Source organism: Littorina saxatilis, unplaced genomic scaffold (assembly GCF_037325665.1).
Source record: "Littorina saxatilis isolate snail1 unplaced genomic scaffold, US_GU_Lsax_2.0 scaffold_585, whole genome shotgun sequence".
Lineage (NCBI taxonomy): Eukaryota > Metazoa > Mollusca > Gastropoda > Littorinimorpha > Littorinidae > Littorina > Littorina saxatilis.
Window position 1 is genome coordinate 23,905 of NW_027128008.1, and position 18,685 is coordinate 42,589.

The following is an 18,685-nucleotide window of genomic DNA, read 5'->3' on the forward strand; positions in this document are numbered from 1 at the left end:
TCTGATTAGGCTTAGGAATGATTAATGACATACGACACAGATACATGCACAGCCTACAGCGGTCACCGTATGAGTAATTTTCTCCTGCTGATATATGTATGACAAAGTCACTTTGTTCTCGAAATTCTTTGTCGGGTTCTGGGAGACGTGCAGGAAAAGCGACACAATGTTTACATGTCGCACTTTTCGCATTATGACATTTAAAAAACACACCTTTGACGTCAGAAGTTTGACTTTGGAAGACGGGGTCAAGAAAAGACGTCTTGGTGTGTTTAATCGGTATCATCTGTCTTTAAGTTTTTAATGAAATTTCGCTGCAGACTGGAACTGGCGAAAAAGATTATCTCGCACACAAAAAAGGTATGTCAAGTCGCAGAGTGGAGGACTTATTGTTTTGGTTGGTGTCAGTACTCCGTCCGTCAAATCAATGGTTTCTGGAACTGAAACTAATCCCTATTAAAACAAATTACAAATCAAAGAATTACATTTTTAAAAAGAGTTATTCAAAAGGCATAAAAAGACCAGCTTAAACTTTTACGTGAATTCTGTGAAGTATCAGTTATGATGATGCATGAAGATATCGTATTGATATACAGATTTAATTCAATGATTTCAAAGTTCTGAATAAAAATGAACCGAACGGACAACAGGCTGACACCCAAGATAATCCAGTGAACCCTCTCCCTTTGTTTCGTCTAAAGGGCTAAAAACAACAACAACAACAATCAAACAAACAGCAGGCATACGAATACATAATATGATAGCTTAATCATTTCGGCTAGCTCCTGTTATCTACGGGCCAGCTCAAGGGTAGAAGTGTTGAGGATGCCGTTTTACATGTGTTGCACAGTATCTATTCTCAATGATAAAGCAAAAAAAATGTTTAAATGCCCAGGGTCGGTCAGGGAACTGGAAACACCTTTTTTTAACTTATTTTTTCATGACAAAGTGTGATAAAATGTGTACTGTTTACATAGTATTTGTTATTACCTGTGTAATAAACTCATCATTTCATAAGACGAAAAAAGTTTCTTATCATCTTGCTGGAAAATAATGTGGACCTGTACATTCTTCTTCTGCGTTCGTGGGCTGAAACTCCCACGTACACTCGTGTTTTTGCACGAGTGGAATTGTACGTGTATGACCGTTTTTACCCCGCCATTTAGGCAGCCATACGCCGCTTTCGGAGGAAGCATGCTGGGTATTTTCGTGTTTCCATAACCCACCGAACTCTGACATGGATTACAGGATCTTTTCCGTGCGCACTTGGTCTTGTGCTTGCGTGTACACACGAAGGGGGTTAAGTCACTAGCAGGTTTGCACATAAGTTGACCTGGGAGATCGGAAAAATCTCCACTCTTAACCCACCAGGCGGCAGCGACCGGGATTTGAACTCACGACCTCCCGATTAGGAGGCCGACGTCTTACCACCACGCCACTGCGCCCTGGACCTGTACATTATTTGAAAAATGTTTGCAGAGAGAGACAGAGAGAGAGTAACAGAGGCAAAGCGAAAGACAGAGACATCAAGAGACAGAATGAAAGAGACAGACAGACAGACAGAGAGTACGATAGAGTGAAAAAGAAAGAGGGAGGGAGAGAGAGAAAGAGAGATCATGTTTGCGTGTGGTTTGCCCACATGCCTTGGATGTGGTACCTGATGATTCTACAAACACACACACACACACACACAGACTGCATGCAAAAATCACAAAATTGCTGACAATTTATCATTTTTTTCGTTTTGTTTAATTTTTTTAAAATTCAGATGCATGTACTAAACTTTTAAGAATTGATACAAATTAATAAATACCAGCAGCTGATGTACAATATGCATACATACTTTATATTATGCAAAGGTGCACAGCTACACACACACACACACACTGCATGCAATGATCACAATCATGGCTGACAAATTAATGTAAACAATTTGCAAAGCATGCTCAAAACAGGAAAATCTTTTTATATTCATCCAAGCAATTTTCCTGTTCAGATGGCCGTAGCGATTAAACATTATGACTGGTTGCTCCATTCAATTTACACACCTTATCACTCATATATCCACTTCATGCATACTATTTCATAATGGAAGTCAATAAATTCATGAATAAATACATTGAAAATAGACAATAATAAATGTATGACAAAAGCAGGGCCTTCACCAACATCTCCTGAATGATTTCACATAATCTATTTTCACTTCAGCCTGGAAAATTCCCACTCTGGTTTCAACACACACACACAACATTAATAATAAGACAAGTCCATGTCCGAGTCAATTACTGTGGGTATAGTTAAACTGGTTGCCAAACTTATCCCGCACACGTTTATAATCAGCTGCATCAAGTGCACTAGCCACACGCTTGATGGCTCCCCTGCAAAAAAAGCCAAATTCAGTGTAAGGTAAAGTCAATTTACCAAAGTAAAACAGTGCAAATTTGATGTGAGAGATGGTGTGTGTGTGTGTGTGTGTGTTTTATCTGTGTGTCCCTTTTCACAATCAAACATTACAAATGATTTAAAAGAAATTACATTCGGTTCAACATTTGGAAAAGTCCCTTATGTCGACCAGACCCTAAACTAAATCTTCAAGACCAAGACCAAAAATTCTGTAAAATGCAAATAAATATAGACCTCATGAACAGAAAATCTTTCAAAAGAACAGGATCTTAAAAGCGTTAAAACAAGGATTCTTAAAAATTAGGATAAGGATAATGATAAGGACCAGATTTCCCTGGGGAAAGCGAACTGACATAAACCCCGCTACTAAGCTATTTCCTCAAAGGGGGTTTCAACTGTATTCCATATCGAAGCCACAAAAATAGGTCTTACTTGTTGAACACTTTTGCCTCCAGGCGTGACCTTGAAGTGCACTTAGTTGCGTTGATGTTGGTCAGTCCGTCATACTTCTTCTTGCCCTTGCCCTTCCCTTTGCCCTTTGGCTCCTTGCCTTTGTCAGCCAATTTTCTTGACCTTGCTGAACCAAGGTCATGGCCAGTGGCAGCTTCGATTTGAGCTTGAAGGTCAGCGTCTAACCATGGAGGGACCTCAGTCTTCTCTTCACCTGTCAAGATCAACAGACGTCAAATTATGATGACATTTATATTCGACGTCCTCATTGGCAGAAGTGGCCTATGGGCAAACTCACCAAATAACTCTGTCGGGCTTGTATGGCTTGTGAAAGAGTGACTACTCTTGCTTTTAGTGAGGCAAACTCTCCAAAAGTGCTCCTTGTCCACATGTTTCAGACACACCCCTTGTTAGTGACTGGCCAATAACGTCATTGGGGAAAGTTTGCCTCAATAAAAGCAAGAGTGTTGACTCTTTCTCAACCCATTCAAACCTGACAGAGTTATTTCGGAACATTGTCTTTTAGGGATGTCTGTTCTTAATATGCTACCAATGTCCAATTATTCCAAGGATTTTACTGAAGTAACCCAGAAACAAGGAAAAAATGGCAAAAAGTGACAAACATCTTTAACATTTTTCTTAGCAACAGGTATAGAAATTACATACATTACATTACATTACATTACATCAGTGATAAAGAGAAGCATTAACAGCTCTCCTGCAGAGTTGAAATGTTACTCATGGCATGAAAGCATTATGCCCAAAACCAACTGCTCTATTTTGTTTCTGTTCTTTCTGTTTTAGTCACCACTGCAAAAAGCTACCTGCAATTATTGCAGTAACATCTACTCTGTTGGTTGAAAAGGACAAGAACAGAGAAAAAGCTCAATGAATACATTACAGTATAGACCGGATGTATAAAACACCGGATGTATGAAAGTCTGGATGTATGAAAGGGGTAGGCAGGGTCCCGGCAGAAGCTACTCTTTGTTATTACTTAGAATTTTCCGGTTGTATGAAAATCGGATGTATAAAAGTCCGGTTGTATGAAAGCAAATCTCTGGTCCCGAGCAGCACAAATGCGTTGTTGCAAGACCGGTTGTAAGAAAACGAAAGTAGACCAAAGTCACCAAAGTGTGGTAAGAGTAATTTCCCTTCATCCCTTTTCCCGATAAATGGGGTAGACAGGTCCGAGGAGAACATTTACCTCCGAAATCTCTGTGGCCATTTTGAGCGGGTGGTGTCCTCAAAGGTAGTCTAAATGAGGATGCCCTGAAAACTTCCCCACCAACTGATTTTTATCCAGATTCTATAGCTGTCAACGAGTTGTTCTGTTTAATTTGTTTCTCCATTCAATCATTTTTTTTAACCTGTTACAAATTCGTCACGAAGACCCATAAAAGCCCAGAAGGCATTTTTGTTACATTTATAACCAGAGACATTGGTCATGGATGTGAATCAGTTGTTATCTTTTTATGTTTTTTTTATGTTGTTGTATTTTATGTTGTTGTATTTTATTTTGTTGTATTTTATGTTGTTGTTTTTATGTTCTTGTTGTTGTTGTTGATTTTATCCATTAAACTGATTTTATGTTTAACTCCATTAATAATCTGTTTTGTTTGTCTATTCAGTCATTTTAGCCTGTTATAAATTTGTCATGACTGAAGAGCCATAATAGCCCAGGAAGGCATTTTTTGTACAATTAGAACCAGAGGCATTGGTCGTGGGTGTGACTCGGTTTTTTGTTGTTGTTGTTGTTGTTGTTTTAATCCATTAAACTGGTTTTAAGTTTAACTCACTTTTTTGTATTCAGTGCGCGCGCATGTGTGTGTGTGTGTGTTATAAATGTGTGCGTTTTGGAGAGAGAGAGAGAGAGAGAGAGAGAGAGAGAGAGAGAGAGAGAGAGAGAGAGAGAGAGAGAGAGAGAACTCAGAAAATGTTATTTGCTACGCCAACGGTCATTACAAAGCTTCCACGACCAAAAACATTGTCAAAAGCGCAAAAGGGATGTGGAGGGAACACACACAATACAGTTGAGCCACACACAAACACACACTCACACACACACACACACACATACACACACACATACACACACAGACACACACACAAACACACACTCACACACACACATACACACACACAAACACACACCCACACACACACACACCCACACACAAACACACACTCACACACACACACACACACAAACACACACACACACACACACACACACACACACACACACACACACACACACACAGGGACGGGGGGGAAGGGGACGGAGAGTGCACGGCCTTATGCAAAGCAGAACAGTTCCTTACACAAACAGTTGCTCTTTCTATCGGTTGTCCTGACTGTGTCAGTGTATGTAAGTACATGTACTTTTCCACTTGTTATTCACAACCCTTTTCTTCTAACAAGGATATGTATCAAAACATTTAAACATAAAAAAAACAAATAAATACAAAAATGATATGAAAAAAACCCTACTTTTATCAAGTAACAGACGCGTGGCCGGATGTATGAAAGTCAATCCACAATATTTTCATACATCCGGTTAACCGGATTTAGTAAAGACCGGATGTATGAAAGACAAAAAGTGGGTCCCGACGACTTTCTTACATCCGGTCTCGACTGTACAACATTTAAAAACGCTTCAGGGAACACTTGAACATTATAGTCACTCTTCCTATTAGAATTCTCTGAAATGTCAACAGAAGATTCTGAGGTTGGGAACAAAATGTAGAGTGGTACCTGCAATGAAAGGACAACCCTTGGGACAAACAAAAAGTGTTCCTATATTACAGGTGACCTGTCATGATATGTATTGTTTTTGTTAAGATAATAAACAAAGGGACAACAGAATGTGTCCATTTTGGAAGGTAAAAATCCACAAACAGAGACTGTTAACGTTCCAAAATTCAAAATCAATGATCAAGAATATTAGGTAGTGTAATTTTAACGTGTTGTTTTGTCAACCTTTTGAGAGGTGACCTTTCATCAGAGGTGCCTCACATCATAGCTACCACTGTACTTACTCGTACTTGTAGATTCTGCTTCTATCTTGACTGAGGTCTCTGCCAGCTCTTTTTTCATGTCCTCAGGGTTGGCTGGGATCCCATCTTCATCCCTCGCAATGATCTTCCCATGGAATGGACACTGGGACATAGATTTTAAGCTTCAGTCAATTGAACTTCAAATGGTTCCAATGGTTCCAACCCTAGCCTTGTAACTATAACTTATGAAATTTAAATAACTACAATGGAACCCCTCTTAGTAAACCTAAAAACAATCGAGAAACAAGAAGGGCAAAGCCCATACGACTCACATGCTTTACACATTTTTCCTACCAAAATACATGTGACCTTGACCCAAGGTCAAGGTCATCCAAGGTCATGCAACACAAAGCTGTTAATTCAAGACATAGGAAGTACAATGGTGCTTATTGGCTCTTTCTACCATGAGATATGGTCACTTTTAGTGGTTCACTACCTTATTTTGGTCACATTTCATAAGGGTCAAAGTGACCTTGACCTTGATCATATGTGACCAAATGTGTCTCATGATGAAAGCATAACATGTGCCCCACATAATTTTTAAGTTTGAAACAGTTATCTTCCATAGTTCAGGGTCAAGGTCACTTCAAAATATGTATACAATCCAACTTTGAAGAGCTCCTGTGACCTTGACCTTGAAGCAAGGTAAACCAAACTGGTATCAAAAGATGGGGCTTACTTTGCCCTATATACAGACCTGGGAACCCCTGTTTTGCACTTTGAGTATTCTCAAACAAACTTGGTGTATTTTCAAAAAAATGAACGTACTCCACACAGCGTTTGCACATCCATGATTAAAACATGCCTCATGCGCGTCCGTCACACCGTTAATTATGTTTACCTATACATTTAAAACAAATGGTTTTTTCCAATTTTTACTGACACAAACCGTACCGTATTTGACGGGACTACAAGCCGCGACTTTTAAAAAAAAATCTCATTGCGGGTTATAAAAAGATGCGGCTAAAACGTTACCTAAACTTGAATAGTAATTCACCTAATGGAAGTCGCCGCGGATTTTCATTTCGCTCGATTAGCGATTACCGGTACTTTATTAGCTCTCTACTCAAGACTCGGCGCTTTTCTCTTTCTTTCGCGAATCTTCGTTTGTCAACAAGTCGCCGTGACAAGCGTACAGAGAAACACCGGATGTATCAGGATCTCGCGCGCGCGCGAGATTTCGTTTTTATGTGTCTCGCGATAGTTGGAGGAGCGAGAGCCGCCATGTTGTGTTTTCGTCTGCTCGAAATGTGCGCAAAAGTTGTAAATCATCCCAAAAAAGCTTTTTCCGGGCGGGACTACATGTGTGTGTTGGTTACAAATTGTGTGTGTGTGATATTTTTCTTCAAACTTTTTCACTTTTCTTCTTTGTTTCACTTGTTTATTCTCGGAGCAGATTTCGCCAAATACCGTACTTTCGTTTGCCTGGTTGTTTTGATTGATTGACACGAACCGATTATATTTTTTTCGACGGCGGCTAATATAGCGACGTAATCATGTGCCAAAATACTGGATCGGCTTCAGGATGGGCCTGTGAAGAAAAGTAGTCTAGGAATTGTTCTCGTCGTATTTTTTTCCCACTGACCGTACTGAGCGTATTCTCGACAATCATGCGTACAAAATACGGCGAAATCGTATGGGTTCCCAGGTCTGTATATATCATATATAGGTGAGGTATTGAATCTCAAAAACTTCAGAGAAAATGTGAAAAATGTGAAAAATAGCTGTTTTTTAGGCAACATTTATGGCCCCTGCGACCTTGACCTTGAAGCAAGGTCAAGATGCTATGTATGTTTTTTGGGGCCTTGTCATCATACACCATCTTGCCAAATTTGGTACTGATAGACTGAATAGTGTCCAAGAAATATCCAACGTTAAAGTTTTCCGGACGGACGGACGGACGACTCGGGTGAGTACATAGACTCACTTTTGCTACGCATGTGAGTCAAAAAAGGTCTTCAAAAAAAGGGAGTCTTAAAATGGAGTCACATTTACAGATCTAATGAAGATAAAATCTGAAAAAGCAAGGTGTTAAAAGACTTAAATCTTAAAAACGGAACACCACTGTCATTTTCATTTAACGCCTACTCATTTCACCCTTGGCCTTGCACTACTTCACACTACATATTCATATTTATATTCATTTTAGTCATGTACTAAAAAATTAAAAATGAACAGCCTTCTGCACATAGTGGGAATTTGTTCATCAATTCATTCTGTAAAAGCCACCAGAGGCTTTGTGAGAAATAAATTCATCAAAAATGTCCAACTCAGGAAATACTTAGGTTGTTGATTTTAGGTTTGTGACCATGCGGAGGTTAGATATTAAAGCCTGGCCACACTGGAGACTGTGAGCCAAACAACAGGAGTGTGCCTTTAAGATCTGATTTTCTTTTCTTTTTATTTTAGCTTTTAAAAAGGGGGTACCACTGTAACAAGCCCTCAACTGGCACCAAGCAATGCGACGCAATCACCTTGACTCGATCCATCCTCTCACACAGCTTCCCGCTGGGCAAAGGAGCTCGGCATTTCCACTTGACAGGAACGAACTGGCCAGTGTAGTGAAACGTCCGATTTAGCACTGCCGCCATTTCATTCTGAAGCACAATATCAAGGAACAAATAAGGCAACCATATCACAATATAAACCAACAATAAATACTTTGATGACTCAGAAATGTTTAATCCTTGAAAGAAGTTGTCTTCCTTGAATGTTGTCTCCCTTGAATAAGATGGGCAGCTTTCATACAAGTGCATCTAACGCAATACAAAGGCAATCCAATTCAAAAGGCAGGCAATAATGATGAGTGGGAATGATTTCGAATTTCCGAAGCTTAGACTGTTCACATATAAATTTAAAATGCTACAATTACATTACCAAAACCCACAGCACTGAATACAGTGAAAGTGAGTCAACTATTAGTGAGTCAATTATCTAAATATTTGTGACCCTCCACCACGAAATGAGTCGCATGTCACTTTTGCATGATTTTTATATTTTTACATTTTCCTAAAGAGTTTTTTTATGCTCTATCCAGTGGTGAAAACCGTTTTAGAAAAGAGCTAAAACTTTTTGACTTACAAGCCTGTGACTAAGGTGACCCTCACACTGTTACCAGACATCCCCCAGACTTATATTACGCCTAGCGCAGAACCGCGCGAGGTAACATGCGACTCATTCCGTGGTAGAGGGTCACATTGAAGCATGTTTGCAAGAACTAATAAAATCATGAACCATCGAAAATAATTGTTGTTAGAAATTCTAAGCTGTCATTTTCATGTGTACCTGAGATGGTTTTTCATTCTCCACTTGGGCAGGAACCCAAAACCTGTGCAGTGAATCATTTCTGAAAAAAAGAAGAAAAAAGTACTGAATCAGACTATGGGATGTGGAAGAGTTGTCTCCCTTAAAGGCGAGGCAAGCTGAGCTATATGCAGCTGACTGAAAATAACCAGTTGAAACGTAGAGACATAAATTCAATGCCAAAAGTCTCAAGGCTAACAACATTTTACTATTCTTACACACTGTCAAAACATAGATTTACATGCAATGTCATACTAGCCATTGTCCGGGATGTAAGCTTTAAATCCAATGAGTGAAACGGTCATTTATTTCTTGGGCAAACTATCAAACAGGAAGTCTTGGTAGCAGAATCCAATTTTTTTTTAAGAATATGGATGGAATATTTCGTGAGCAAAATTAAACAGGTTTAGACAGATGAAGAGTCCGTGTGTCCCCAGTCTTGGCAACGAGAGGACTTATTCTCTGGTGTTTATGCACTTTCCTAGTGCGAAAATACAGTAGAACCCCTGTTTCAAGACCTCCCTTTCTTTTAAGACTTAGTTTTTTTCAGATTTTGTGTTCATAACCTCTGTAAATTTACACCCATTTTTAGACTCCCTCCTTTTTATGGCGTGAATTTCTCAGATTTTTGGAGGTCTTAAAAAAGGGTTTAATTGTACAAGAAATATTTGCAGACTAAAATGAAAGAAGCAGCTCATGGGTTATTCTTTTTTTATGGGTTATCTAAGGGATGTACTGTTAGGTTCATGCAAAGCATACTTCACAACTGCTGGTGCCTCCATTTTGTCTGGTGTTCCCCAGTAGGCCAGATCCAACCCAAACGACAGAGTGGGGACCCCACCGTCCGTTTCCGATGTTACTGTCGCCGGCTTGTTGTCATTAGAGGTAGATGGCCTGAACATAACAAAAATGCAATACATAGTTATTTTCATTTCTTCACCATTCTTATCGTCATCATTTTTTTCATCGTCATGCCGCTGTCATTGTCATCAATGTAATTATTATCACTGTCATCATCGTCTCCATCTTTTCATCATCATTACTATCATTATCACCATCATCATTAAGAATGACTTCTTCACTTTCCTTGAAGTCCTAATCAACTTTTTTTCCACACACACACACACACACACACACACACACACACACACACACACACACACACACACACACACACACACACACACACACACACATTAACAAAACAAATACATAAAGTAAAAAATCTCACGACTTACCCTGCCTCCTCCTCAAGGCCAAGTTTGACAATGTTCGCTGCTCGCGACGTTGGATCTTCAACCAGAGCGGATTTGTTTCTCTCCATCAAGCCCCAGTGTGCTGCCGTTATCTTTGGAACACTACCCGATGTTCCTGATTTGCTCGCTGTCTCAGCCTTGCTGGTAGATGAAGAACTGCTGGTTTTGCTGGTGGCTGAAGAATTGCTGGCTGTGCTTGGTTTGTTGGAGGAGGTACTGATTGGGTCCAGACCTGAAGGAAAACAACTTTCATAGAAATATAATAAAATGTCTGATATATGATTCAGTTTATCATCAGTCAGTCAAATTTGCATTGCTTGCTTGCTTGCTCACTCACTCACTCACTCACTCACTCACTCACTCACTCACTCACTCAGTCAATTATTAAAGACGGACCAGAGTTACTAGCTGACATCAAAATTCTTGTCAAAAATTCTGTGATAAGCAAACTGTAGTCGAACCTGTCTAAAATGACTACCCAAGCGACCAACAAAAAAGTGGTCGTAAAAGAGGTGGTTGCTATAGAAAGGTAAATTATACAGCAAACAAATCGTCAGGAATCCTTATGGGTGGTTGTAATGAGAAGGGGGTCGTTATCAAGAGGTGGCTGCTGGGGCAGGTTCAACTGTATCAGCAAGCAGAACTAGTCACCTTTTAAGTCACTGCAATGCACAGTCTCCCAGTGCGTATGAACAAAGGAGAATTTGTCAAGTGTTTGACCACATCAATAAAGGAGAATTTGTCAAGTGTTTGATCACATCAACAAAGGAGAATTTGTCAAGTGTTTGACCACATCAACAAAGGAGAATTTGTCAAGTGTTTGACCACATCAACAAAGGAGAATTTGTCAAGTGTTTGACCACATCAACAAAGGAGAATTTGTCAAGTGTTTGACCACATCAACAAATGAGAATTTGTCAAGTGTTTGACCGCATCAACAAAACACAAAGAACAGCTTCCTGTACCAAAAACATAAATTAAATAATTTGCATGATTGAACCATTTAAAAACAAAATTTAATTTACCATATTCAGCCCTGAGATGATTGGGGATCACTGGCTCAAAACCTTCCTTCTCTGGAACCTCTTCCATCTCCTCATCTGCAATAAAGCAATTACACTACAGTAAACACTAAACTAAATACAAACAAACAAACCTATAACATTATGTTTCTTTGTCAGTTTACTTGAGCTACCATAGACATTGAAGACAAAATTCTCCAGTTTTCATTTTACTTTGTTAGGAAAAATAATAAATACTTCTGATAAACTTTTGCATACAGTACTCATGGTCTTTTTTGAAACACCGGCATGCATGCAGATGGCTGCCTCTCTTGGCCAAAATGAAAGGGAGACAACTGAGTTAGAATTACTCACCAGATTCAGATTGTTCCCCTTGACTGCTGGCTTGCGGCACCACATGAAGATCAGTGCATTTTCTCCTGATTTGCTCCAAGCGGACCTTCAGGTCAATCAAGCTTTTAATTTCTGCCTGACTTCCCCCTGTCTTACTCAGCACCTGAAAAAGTAGCAAAGATGAATGACTTGATGTTTATTTTTTATTTTTTGAGAGGCAGTGAAATATCACACTCCAGAAATCGCCAAACCGAAATGTAATTGTACTTTTAAAAATAAAATCAAGAAAGGTTAGTTATTGGAGTGTTTAATCCACACACACACACAAAATAATCATGCAGTAGTAATTCACCCTGGTAGACAAGCAAATAACAATGAGATAATTATAACAGAAAAGGAACTTAGCTCAGTAAAGTGTTGTTTCTTCAATCTCAAGAGGGTCATCAGATGGTCTGTATGATATTTTTGAGGAGAAACTCTAAGACGTGAGTACTAACCTCCAACCATTTAACCACCTGTGGCAGGTGCCTCATAGTGATCAAGCAGCTAGAGTCCTTCAGGCTGTGAAACAGGTCTTTGTTGTCCTCTGTCTCATTCATCCGCACACCCTCTGTCTCAATCTCTATTTGAAGGTTGTAGTTTCTGTTTCCCAGACCATGGGTCCGAACTAGGCCTCTCTCTTCCGCCTCATCCAAATCCACCGCTTCAAAGTTGTCCTCATCACTGTCATTATCATCATCTTCATCTTGATCTGATATGCTGTCACTGTTTGTTTGTGAAATAACCGGAACGGAATCTTGTTCCACTTTTATAGAGTCTGCCTCCGCTGAACCATTTCTCTTGCCATCTTTCAGAGATAAGTCAACTGAGTCTAATGGATTTGTGGGCGTAATGTTTTTGCTAGATTCATCAGAACTGTTTGTCACACTTCTCTGCTCTGTTGTGTTACTACCGTTTTCACAAGAGTTTTGAGAATCTGACACAGTTGTCGAACTGCAGGTTTTCTGTTGTGATGAAGTAGGAGAAGACGTTTGAGACTTGGAACCAGTGTTCACAGAATTATCTGTAGTATCAGCCCCTGATGCAAAGTCTGAATCGGCAAAAAGAGAGTCAGGTTTGGGTAGAAGCAAGCCAATGCAGCTTTCTGCCTCTGTAGCTGTGTCTGTGATTTCTTTCTGCAGTTCTGGAGAAGAAAAAAAGAATGTAGTTTGGTCAACAAATACGCTTTACGTTCTTTCATTTTCATAACATTATTGTCCCATCGCCGGGAAATTCGGGTCTCTTCCTCCCAGTGGAAAGCTAGCAGCAACAGAGTCGCGTTACCCAGGTGTGAGCCTGTTTAGGTGTAATCAGCCACCTGCACTTATGGCAGAATAACCAAGGTCTTTTTCGTGCCACGATGGTGACACGGGTGGGGAACATGGATACTACACATAAAGTTGACCCGTGTCCGGCCCCGCCCGGATTCGAACCCGTGACCTTTTATGTTTCAGCACAAGTTGTTAAAGGGCCACAAATACATGCATGCATCCCTTCATCCACACACCCTTGTACCCATACATCAGCACACACAAGCACATGTGTTTGTGACTCCTGGCAAGCAGGCACAGGCATACATTTTCTTTAATCAACCTTATAGAGCAACATCTAAAACTACAAAACATACAGTGACATTTGAATAAATTTGTTTCAACATTCAGATTTAATAACAACATTTTGTTCACACATTTCTTTCAGTTTCACACAATTGCAAAGGAAAAGTGCCAATGTCAAATACCTGCAATTTCTTTCCTGGCCTTATCAAGTTTGGCCGCTAATGCTTTCTGTTTGCGTAGTTCTTGTTGTTCCTGCCTCCTCTGTTCAGCAAGTGATCGAGCCCTGATGTCACTAAAATTAACCTGAAAATAAGACAAGATGATCGTTTTTCTTCTTTTAAAGTTCTAATGAGTACTTCCTTTCGTCGACATTACAAAAAAATAAACTTGAAACAACATCTTCAAATGGAAGCATGCATTGCCTTAAAATGTTGTAATATAATGTGACCAAAAAAAATTAAATTGCACACATTAACAATAAACTCTGAACTTGCCAACCCTACATTTTCATTGTACTTGATGAGAAGAAAAATATACATAAACAAGAAGAGCAAACGCTCGATCGAGTCACTTTCGCAGTTCTGAATATTATATGAGGCATCAGATGGACAGGAAGAAATTGCTATTCACAACACAATACAGATGTAAATAATTTGATGTAAAGAATAATCCTATAAAGTTTGAATCAAATCCGATGAATAGTTTCAGAGATATGATATTTCAATTTTGTTCCTTCAAGACATACCTGTGACCTTGAAAAAGGTCAAAGGTCACCAAAGCAGACGTCAAAGTGTAGAGGTCACTGGGAGTCACGTTCACATAAAATTTGAGCCCGGTCACTTTTATAGTTTCCGAGAAAAGCCCAACGTTAAGTTGTGTGTTGCCGAACAGAAAAGGCTAGTTATCTCCCTTGTTTTTCTGATAACGTTCGTAAAAGGCTACAGATGTAAATACTTTGATGTAAAGAATAATCCTACAAAGTTTCAATCACATCCGATGAACTTTGTCAAAGATATAAAATGTCTAATTTTTCCTTTGACGCTGACCTGTGACCTTGAAAAAGGTCAAAGGTCAACGAAACCATCGTTAAAGTGTAGAGGTCATTGGAGGTCACGACTAAACAAAATATGAGCCGGATCGCTTTGATAGTTTCCGAGAAAAGTCCAACGTTAAGGTGGTGTCTACGGACGGCCGGCCGGACGGACGGCCGGACAGACTAACACTGACCGATTACATAGAGTCACTTTTTCTCAAGTGACTCAATAACAAAAAGCATAAAGCAAACAAAATGGACAGAAAAGTTCTTGGGCACTTCCGGACTTAAATGTTTTTCAGGCAAGTTACACCAAACTTATTTCACATGAAGAGTCTGCTCCAAGTGGCTTTTCACACACTGAAATCAGTTTTACAAACTCAGACTCTGCAAAAAGTGCCCTCTCCTTGCTCCCCTACGTAACCATGCAGACCTGGTCAGATAGTTCAACTCCGATGACAAAACGAGGTAGACCTACACCGAATTTGCCAGTACACAACATCAGAGGGCCTCTTAGACTATGAGAGACACACACACAAAAAGAAAAAGATGAGGATGAAAGTCGCTTGTTTATTTCAATGCTTGTTATTGTCTTAGGTGCCAGGAGACTGGTTCAGAATAACTCTCACTTACTCTATTACACATGTCATATGCATTTAGAGCGCTTACTTCCCTTTGTTCATCAGATCTTTGCGAGACTGTCAAACGGTGTAGAATATAAAGATTCCCAAACTCACATGCTTGCAAGACTTGAGGTAGTTGTATCCCAGTGCCAGTTTCTTGTAGGCTTCCCCAAACTTCTCCTGCCACTGCTGAACAGCATTCAGAGTGTCCGACTTCAGCTTCTGTGCTGCTCCTTTAGGAGGCGGGAGGGGCTGATGCTGCTGATCAGTCTCTGCAAATGTAAAAAAGTTTGCGCAAGTGTTAGCCTTTTTTTTAATTTTATTATATATACTATATCATCCTAATGCTGTAAAAATGTGGGTCGCTTCCCCCCAGTGGAAAGCTAGCATCAACAAGAGTCGCACTACCCAGGCGTGTGCGTGTTCAGGTGTAATCAGCCTACTGCACCTATGGCATAATGACCAAGGTCTTTTACGTGCCACTGTGGTGACACAGCGGTTGGACATGGATACCGTCTCTGAGTCTGCACATAAAGTTAACCCGTGTCCATTCCTGCCGGGATTCGAACCTGTGACCTTAGGACCACAAGTTCAGTGCTCTACCAACTGAGCTACCCGGACCTAGCATACTGACGAGTCAAAATACCAAAGGGAAGGGAAGGGTTTGTTTGTTTACAATAGAACATAATAAATAACGTATGAAGATGCCAAAGCTTTTATTTATTTCACAAGGTAGGCACATTTTAACCCCTTCACTACCACAGTATAACAGCATTTTGGCATTGCTGTGCGCCAGGGCAAATTTCGCTTTCTTCGGTAGGTTCACTAATCTGTTCACTGCTCAATCATTTATTGAGATATCTCTTAGATCTTTGGCATGTGGTTTGCTTACACCCTTGGCTATTATCTGATAACATGATCATTGGACTTTGTTTGTGATTGTTATAGTAACAAGAGGCGAAGCCATCAAGGCTCACGTAAGAAATCGACAAACAGTAACACAAACTCAATCACTCCGTCACACACACACACACACACACACACACACACACACACACACACACACACACACACACACACACACACACAGAAAGAGCATAGGTGAAACTGTGCAAGAAAGCGAGACACTAGATCTAGATCTGTCTGTCTGCATGTAGCCTACTTACAAGGACACGACTGCCAACTAGTCTCGGCCCGCTCAAAATAATAATGACCGAGACTGTCAGTACTTCCTTCGCGTGACGTCTAACCCTCTTACGTCATAATGTGACGTCAATGTAATGTGACGTCTTCAAATGTTAGAGTTTCTACCACAGACATACACACGCACAGACGCACGCACGCACGCACGCACGCACAGACAGACAAAGTTACGATCGCATAGGCTACACTTACGTGAGCCAAAAATCGATAATTACCATTTTTGTCAAAAATTACAGTTTCCAAACTTTCACACACACACTGCAGCACATAAAAACGCAGAAAACACAGCTAAAACTGGTGTCAAACATCAGGTACTCACATTACAGCCCATAACAGTATTCTTCTGTGTGGTAATCCATAAATCACTTCTTGTAGAGCTTCCAGAACACTGTATCATTTGAAAACAGGTCTACGAGTTGATGTCTGATTTTCGGCCGCCATTTTGAATCTTATAGATCGGAAAAAACTTCTAAAAATGTTTTTACCACGTGGTACTAACTTATCTGAACGGTCAATGGGAAAGAACTGTGTTTAAACCCCTACAAGAAGTTGGACAGTGGTTACCTCCCATTTAGTTTTCACAAATGTCCTGAAAAGTGCTGATGTATGCCACATACCTTGTACGTGTATGGGCGTATGACAAACCAAACATGACCACGTATCTAGTACGTGCTGGGCAGTGAAGGGGTTAATAACTGCAATTTGCATGTAAAATGGGAGAGAAGTCAAATTTGTCAGACTGGCCAATTCTACAAATTACATTTCTCTTGGCAAACAACATTTTTGTTCAATAAAAATCGGAAGCCACATCCACTCAAAAGAAGTGGAACGTTTCACAATCAAAAGTGGCAATGAAACAAAGTTCCTTGGGCTTCTAAAATCACCCAAATGTTCCCTGCTGCCACGCATACACACACACACAATAAAAATATAGCAGAAGCATCACCAACCAGCAGTAAGTTCGAGAAAATGTTGAAAATCTGACACCAGAAGCTCCCGGAAAGCATGAGACCTGTCGAACAGCTCGTTCATCATCTGGAAAGTGGAGAGGCGAATCTCTGCATGCTCTTCACTCAGCTGAGTCATCAGCAAGCGGAATGCATGTTCCACATACAGGTCTGAGGTCCTGTTAAATGTAAAGGAAACATGTAATCGTAACAGAAAAATTATTTTACCAACTGATAGATTTTGACTTGGGTTTTGTTATCTGGTCATCTGAAAGAAACATGAATTTTTATACAACACTTTTTGGATAATAGTGTTATGAAAAAAGGCAAACTAATTACTATCAAACAATTCAAGATAACAAGAACAACAATGCAGTTTTTATGATTCAGAACTGGCAGTTGAGTACCTCTCTTTGACCATCGGAGAATTTGATTTACGCAACGTTTCAAATAAATTAGATTTTTGATTCTCTTATGCTCAATTTGAAGAAAGATCTGTGTTTTATGTTTCACAACATATGCTTGTTTAGAAGGGGTAGGTGTCTCAAAACCTTCATTTGGAATTCAAGCCTAACTTACAACTCCCTTAAAAGTGGACTGTAAACATTTGTTTCTGTGTGCATGCATTACATTACCTGCATATTTTCTTAAACTTTTTCATGAGCTGTGCATCCAGTGAAGGGCTGCCTGTTGTGGTCAGTTCCTCCACTAACGAACCAAGCTGCTTGGTCAGCTCTCGGTCCAGACACTCCCCACTCATGCTTGTTGTGTCGTACTGTAAAACAAATATGTACACAGACATCATGGTTTAGGCATGTGGTCAGTCAAATCATAGATAAAGATTCATATAGAAGGACCTCTTTATCTATGTTCAAATGGATGCATGCAGCTTTCTGACATGGCGTCTGGATTTATTTCTAGAAATCTTGTTTAGTCAAGTCTGAAGCAAATAATCTGGCACTGACTTGGTTTAAAGAAAAATCGTAAACTAACAATGACTGAGATGGTTTGTGATGCTGTGTATTTGCTCATCAAAGTATTGTAAAAAACAAAATGTAAGACTTATCTCCGTTCACAACAAACTGTTTGTCTTTATTTGGTTTAAAAGAAGTAAATATCTAAAAATCAAGATGACTGTGAGTGAGATAAACAAAGTTGAAAAACAAAAGAAATCGGTACTCAGAAAGTGTCCTGGAACGTTGAAGAAAACAAAACAGAAGAAATACGCCTTTTTGGTCCTTTCCAGTGGACACATGCATTAATAATTCAAAGCACATAGAATGGCTTCAACAATTACAATATCACTTCCCTACATTCTCGAAATTAGGTGAATTTGATTCAACTAAAGCCGAAGAAAATAATCGTACTTCGCTGATGATTGCAGCATCGTCTGCAATCGGTGGCTTGGCAGCCGCAAACCGTTCTTGAAGCGGAAATAGATATCGCGAACAAACTGAA

General features: G+C 39.8%; 1 protein-coding gene across 2 annotated transcripts; it reads right to left on the reverse strand.

Moving 5' to 3' along the window:
* Positions 1–1,726: 1,726 nt before the first annotated feature.
* LOC138956376 (UV-stimulated scaffold protein A-like) lies at positions 1,727–18,676 on the reverse strand. Of its 2 annotated transcripts, none has more exons than XM_070327747.1 (15): positions 18,595–18,676; positions 17,863–18,002; positions 17,231–17,406; positions 15,192–15,349; positions 13,604–13,724; positions 12,324–13,009; positions 11,848–11,989; positions 11,497–11,571; positions 10,454–10,703; positions 9,975–10,109; positions 9,198–9,258; positions 8,387–8,509; positions 5,901–6,015; positions 2,836–3,067; positions 1,727–2,378 (listed from the first exon to the last, which is right to left on the reverse strand). In XM_070327747.1, exons 2-15 carry the CDS (start codon positions 17,985–17,987, stop codon positions 2,279–2,281), a joined length of 2,499 nt encoding a protein of 832 aa, XP_070183848.1. In that variant the 5' UTR covers positions 17,988–18,002; positions 18,595–18,676; the 3' UTR covers positions 1,727–2,278. The 2 variants fall into 2 exon arrangements, with proteins under 2 accessions (XP_070183848.1, XP_070183846.1); XM_070327745.1 differs by having other exon boundaries at positions 5,895–6,015; positions 18,595–18,675.
* Between the last annotated feature and the right edge of the window lie 9 nt (positions 18,677–18,685).

Excerpts from the sequence above, each read along its gene's own strand:
- LOC138956376 (XM_070327745.1), bottom strand. The coding sequence starts at position 17,987 with ATGAGTGGGGAGTGTCTGGACCGAGAGCTGACCAAGCAGCTTGGTTCG. Across the intron at positions 10,110-10,453 it reads GGCCTTGAGGAGGAGGCAGG|GCCATCTACCTCTAATGACA; the intron begins GTAAGTCGTGAG and ends TGTTATGTTCAG. Across the intron at positions 8,510-9,197 it reads AGAATGAAAAACCATCTCAG|AATGAAATGGCGGCAGTGCT; the intron begins GTACACATGAAA and ends ATTGTGCTTCAG.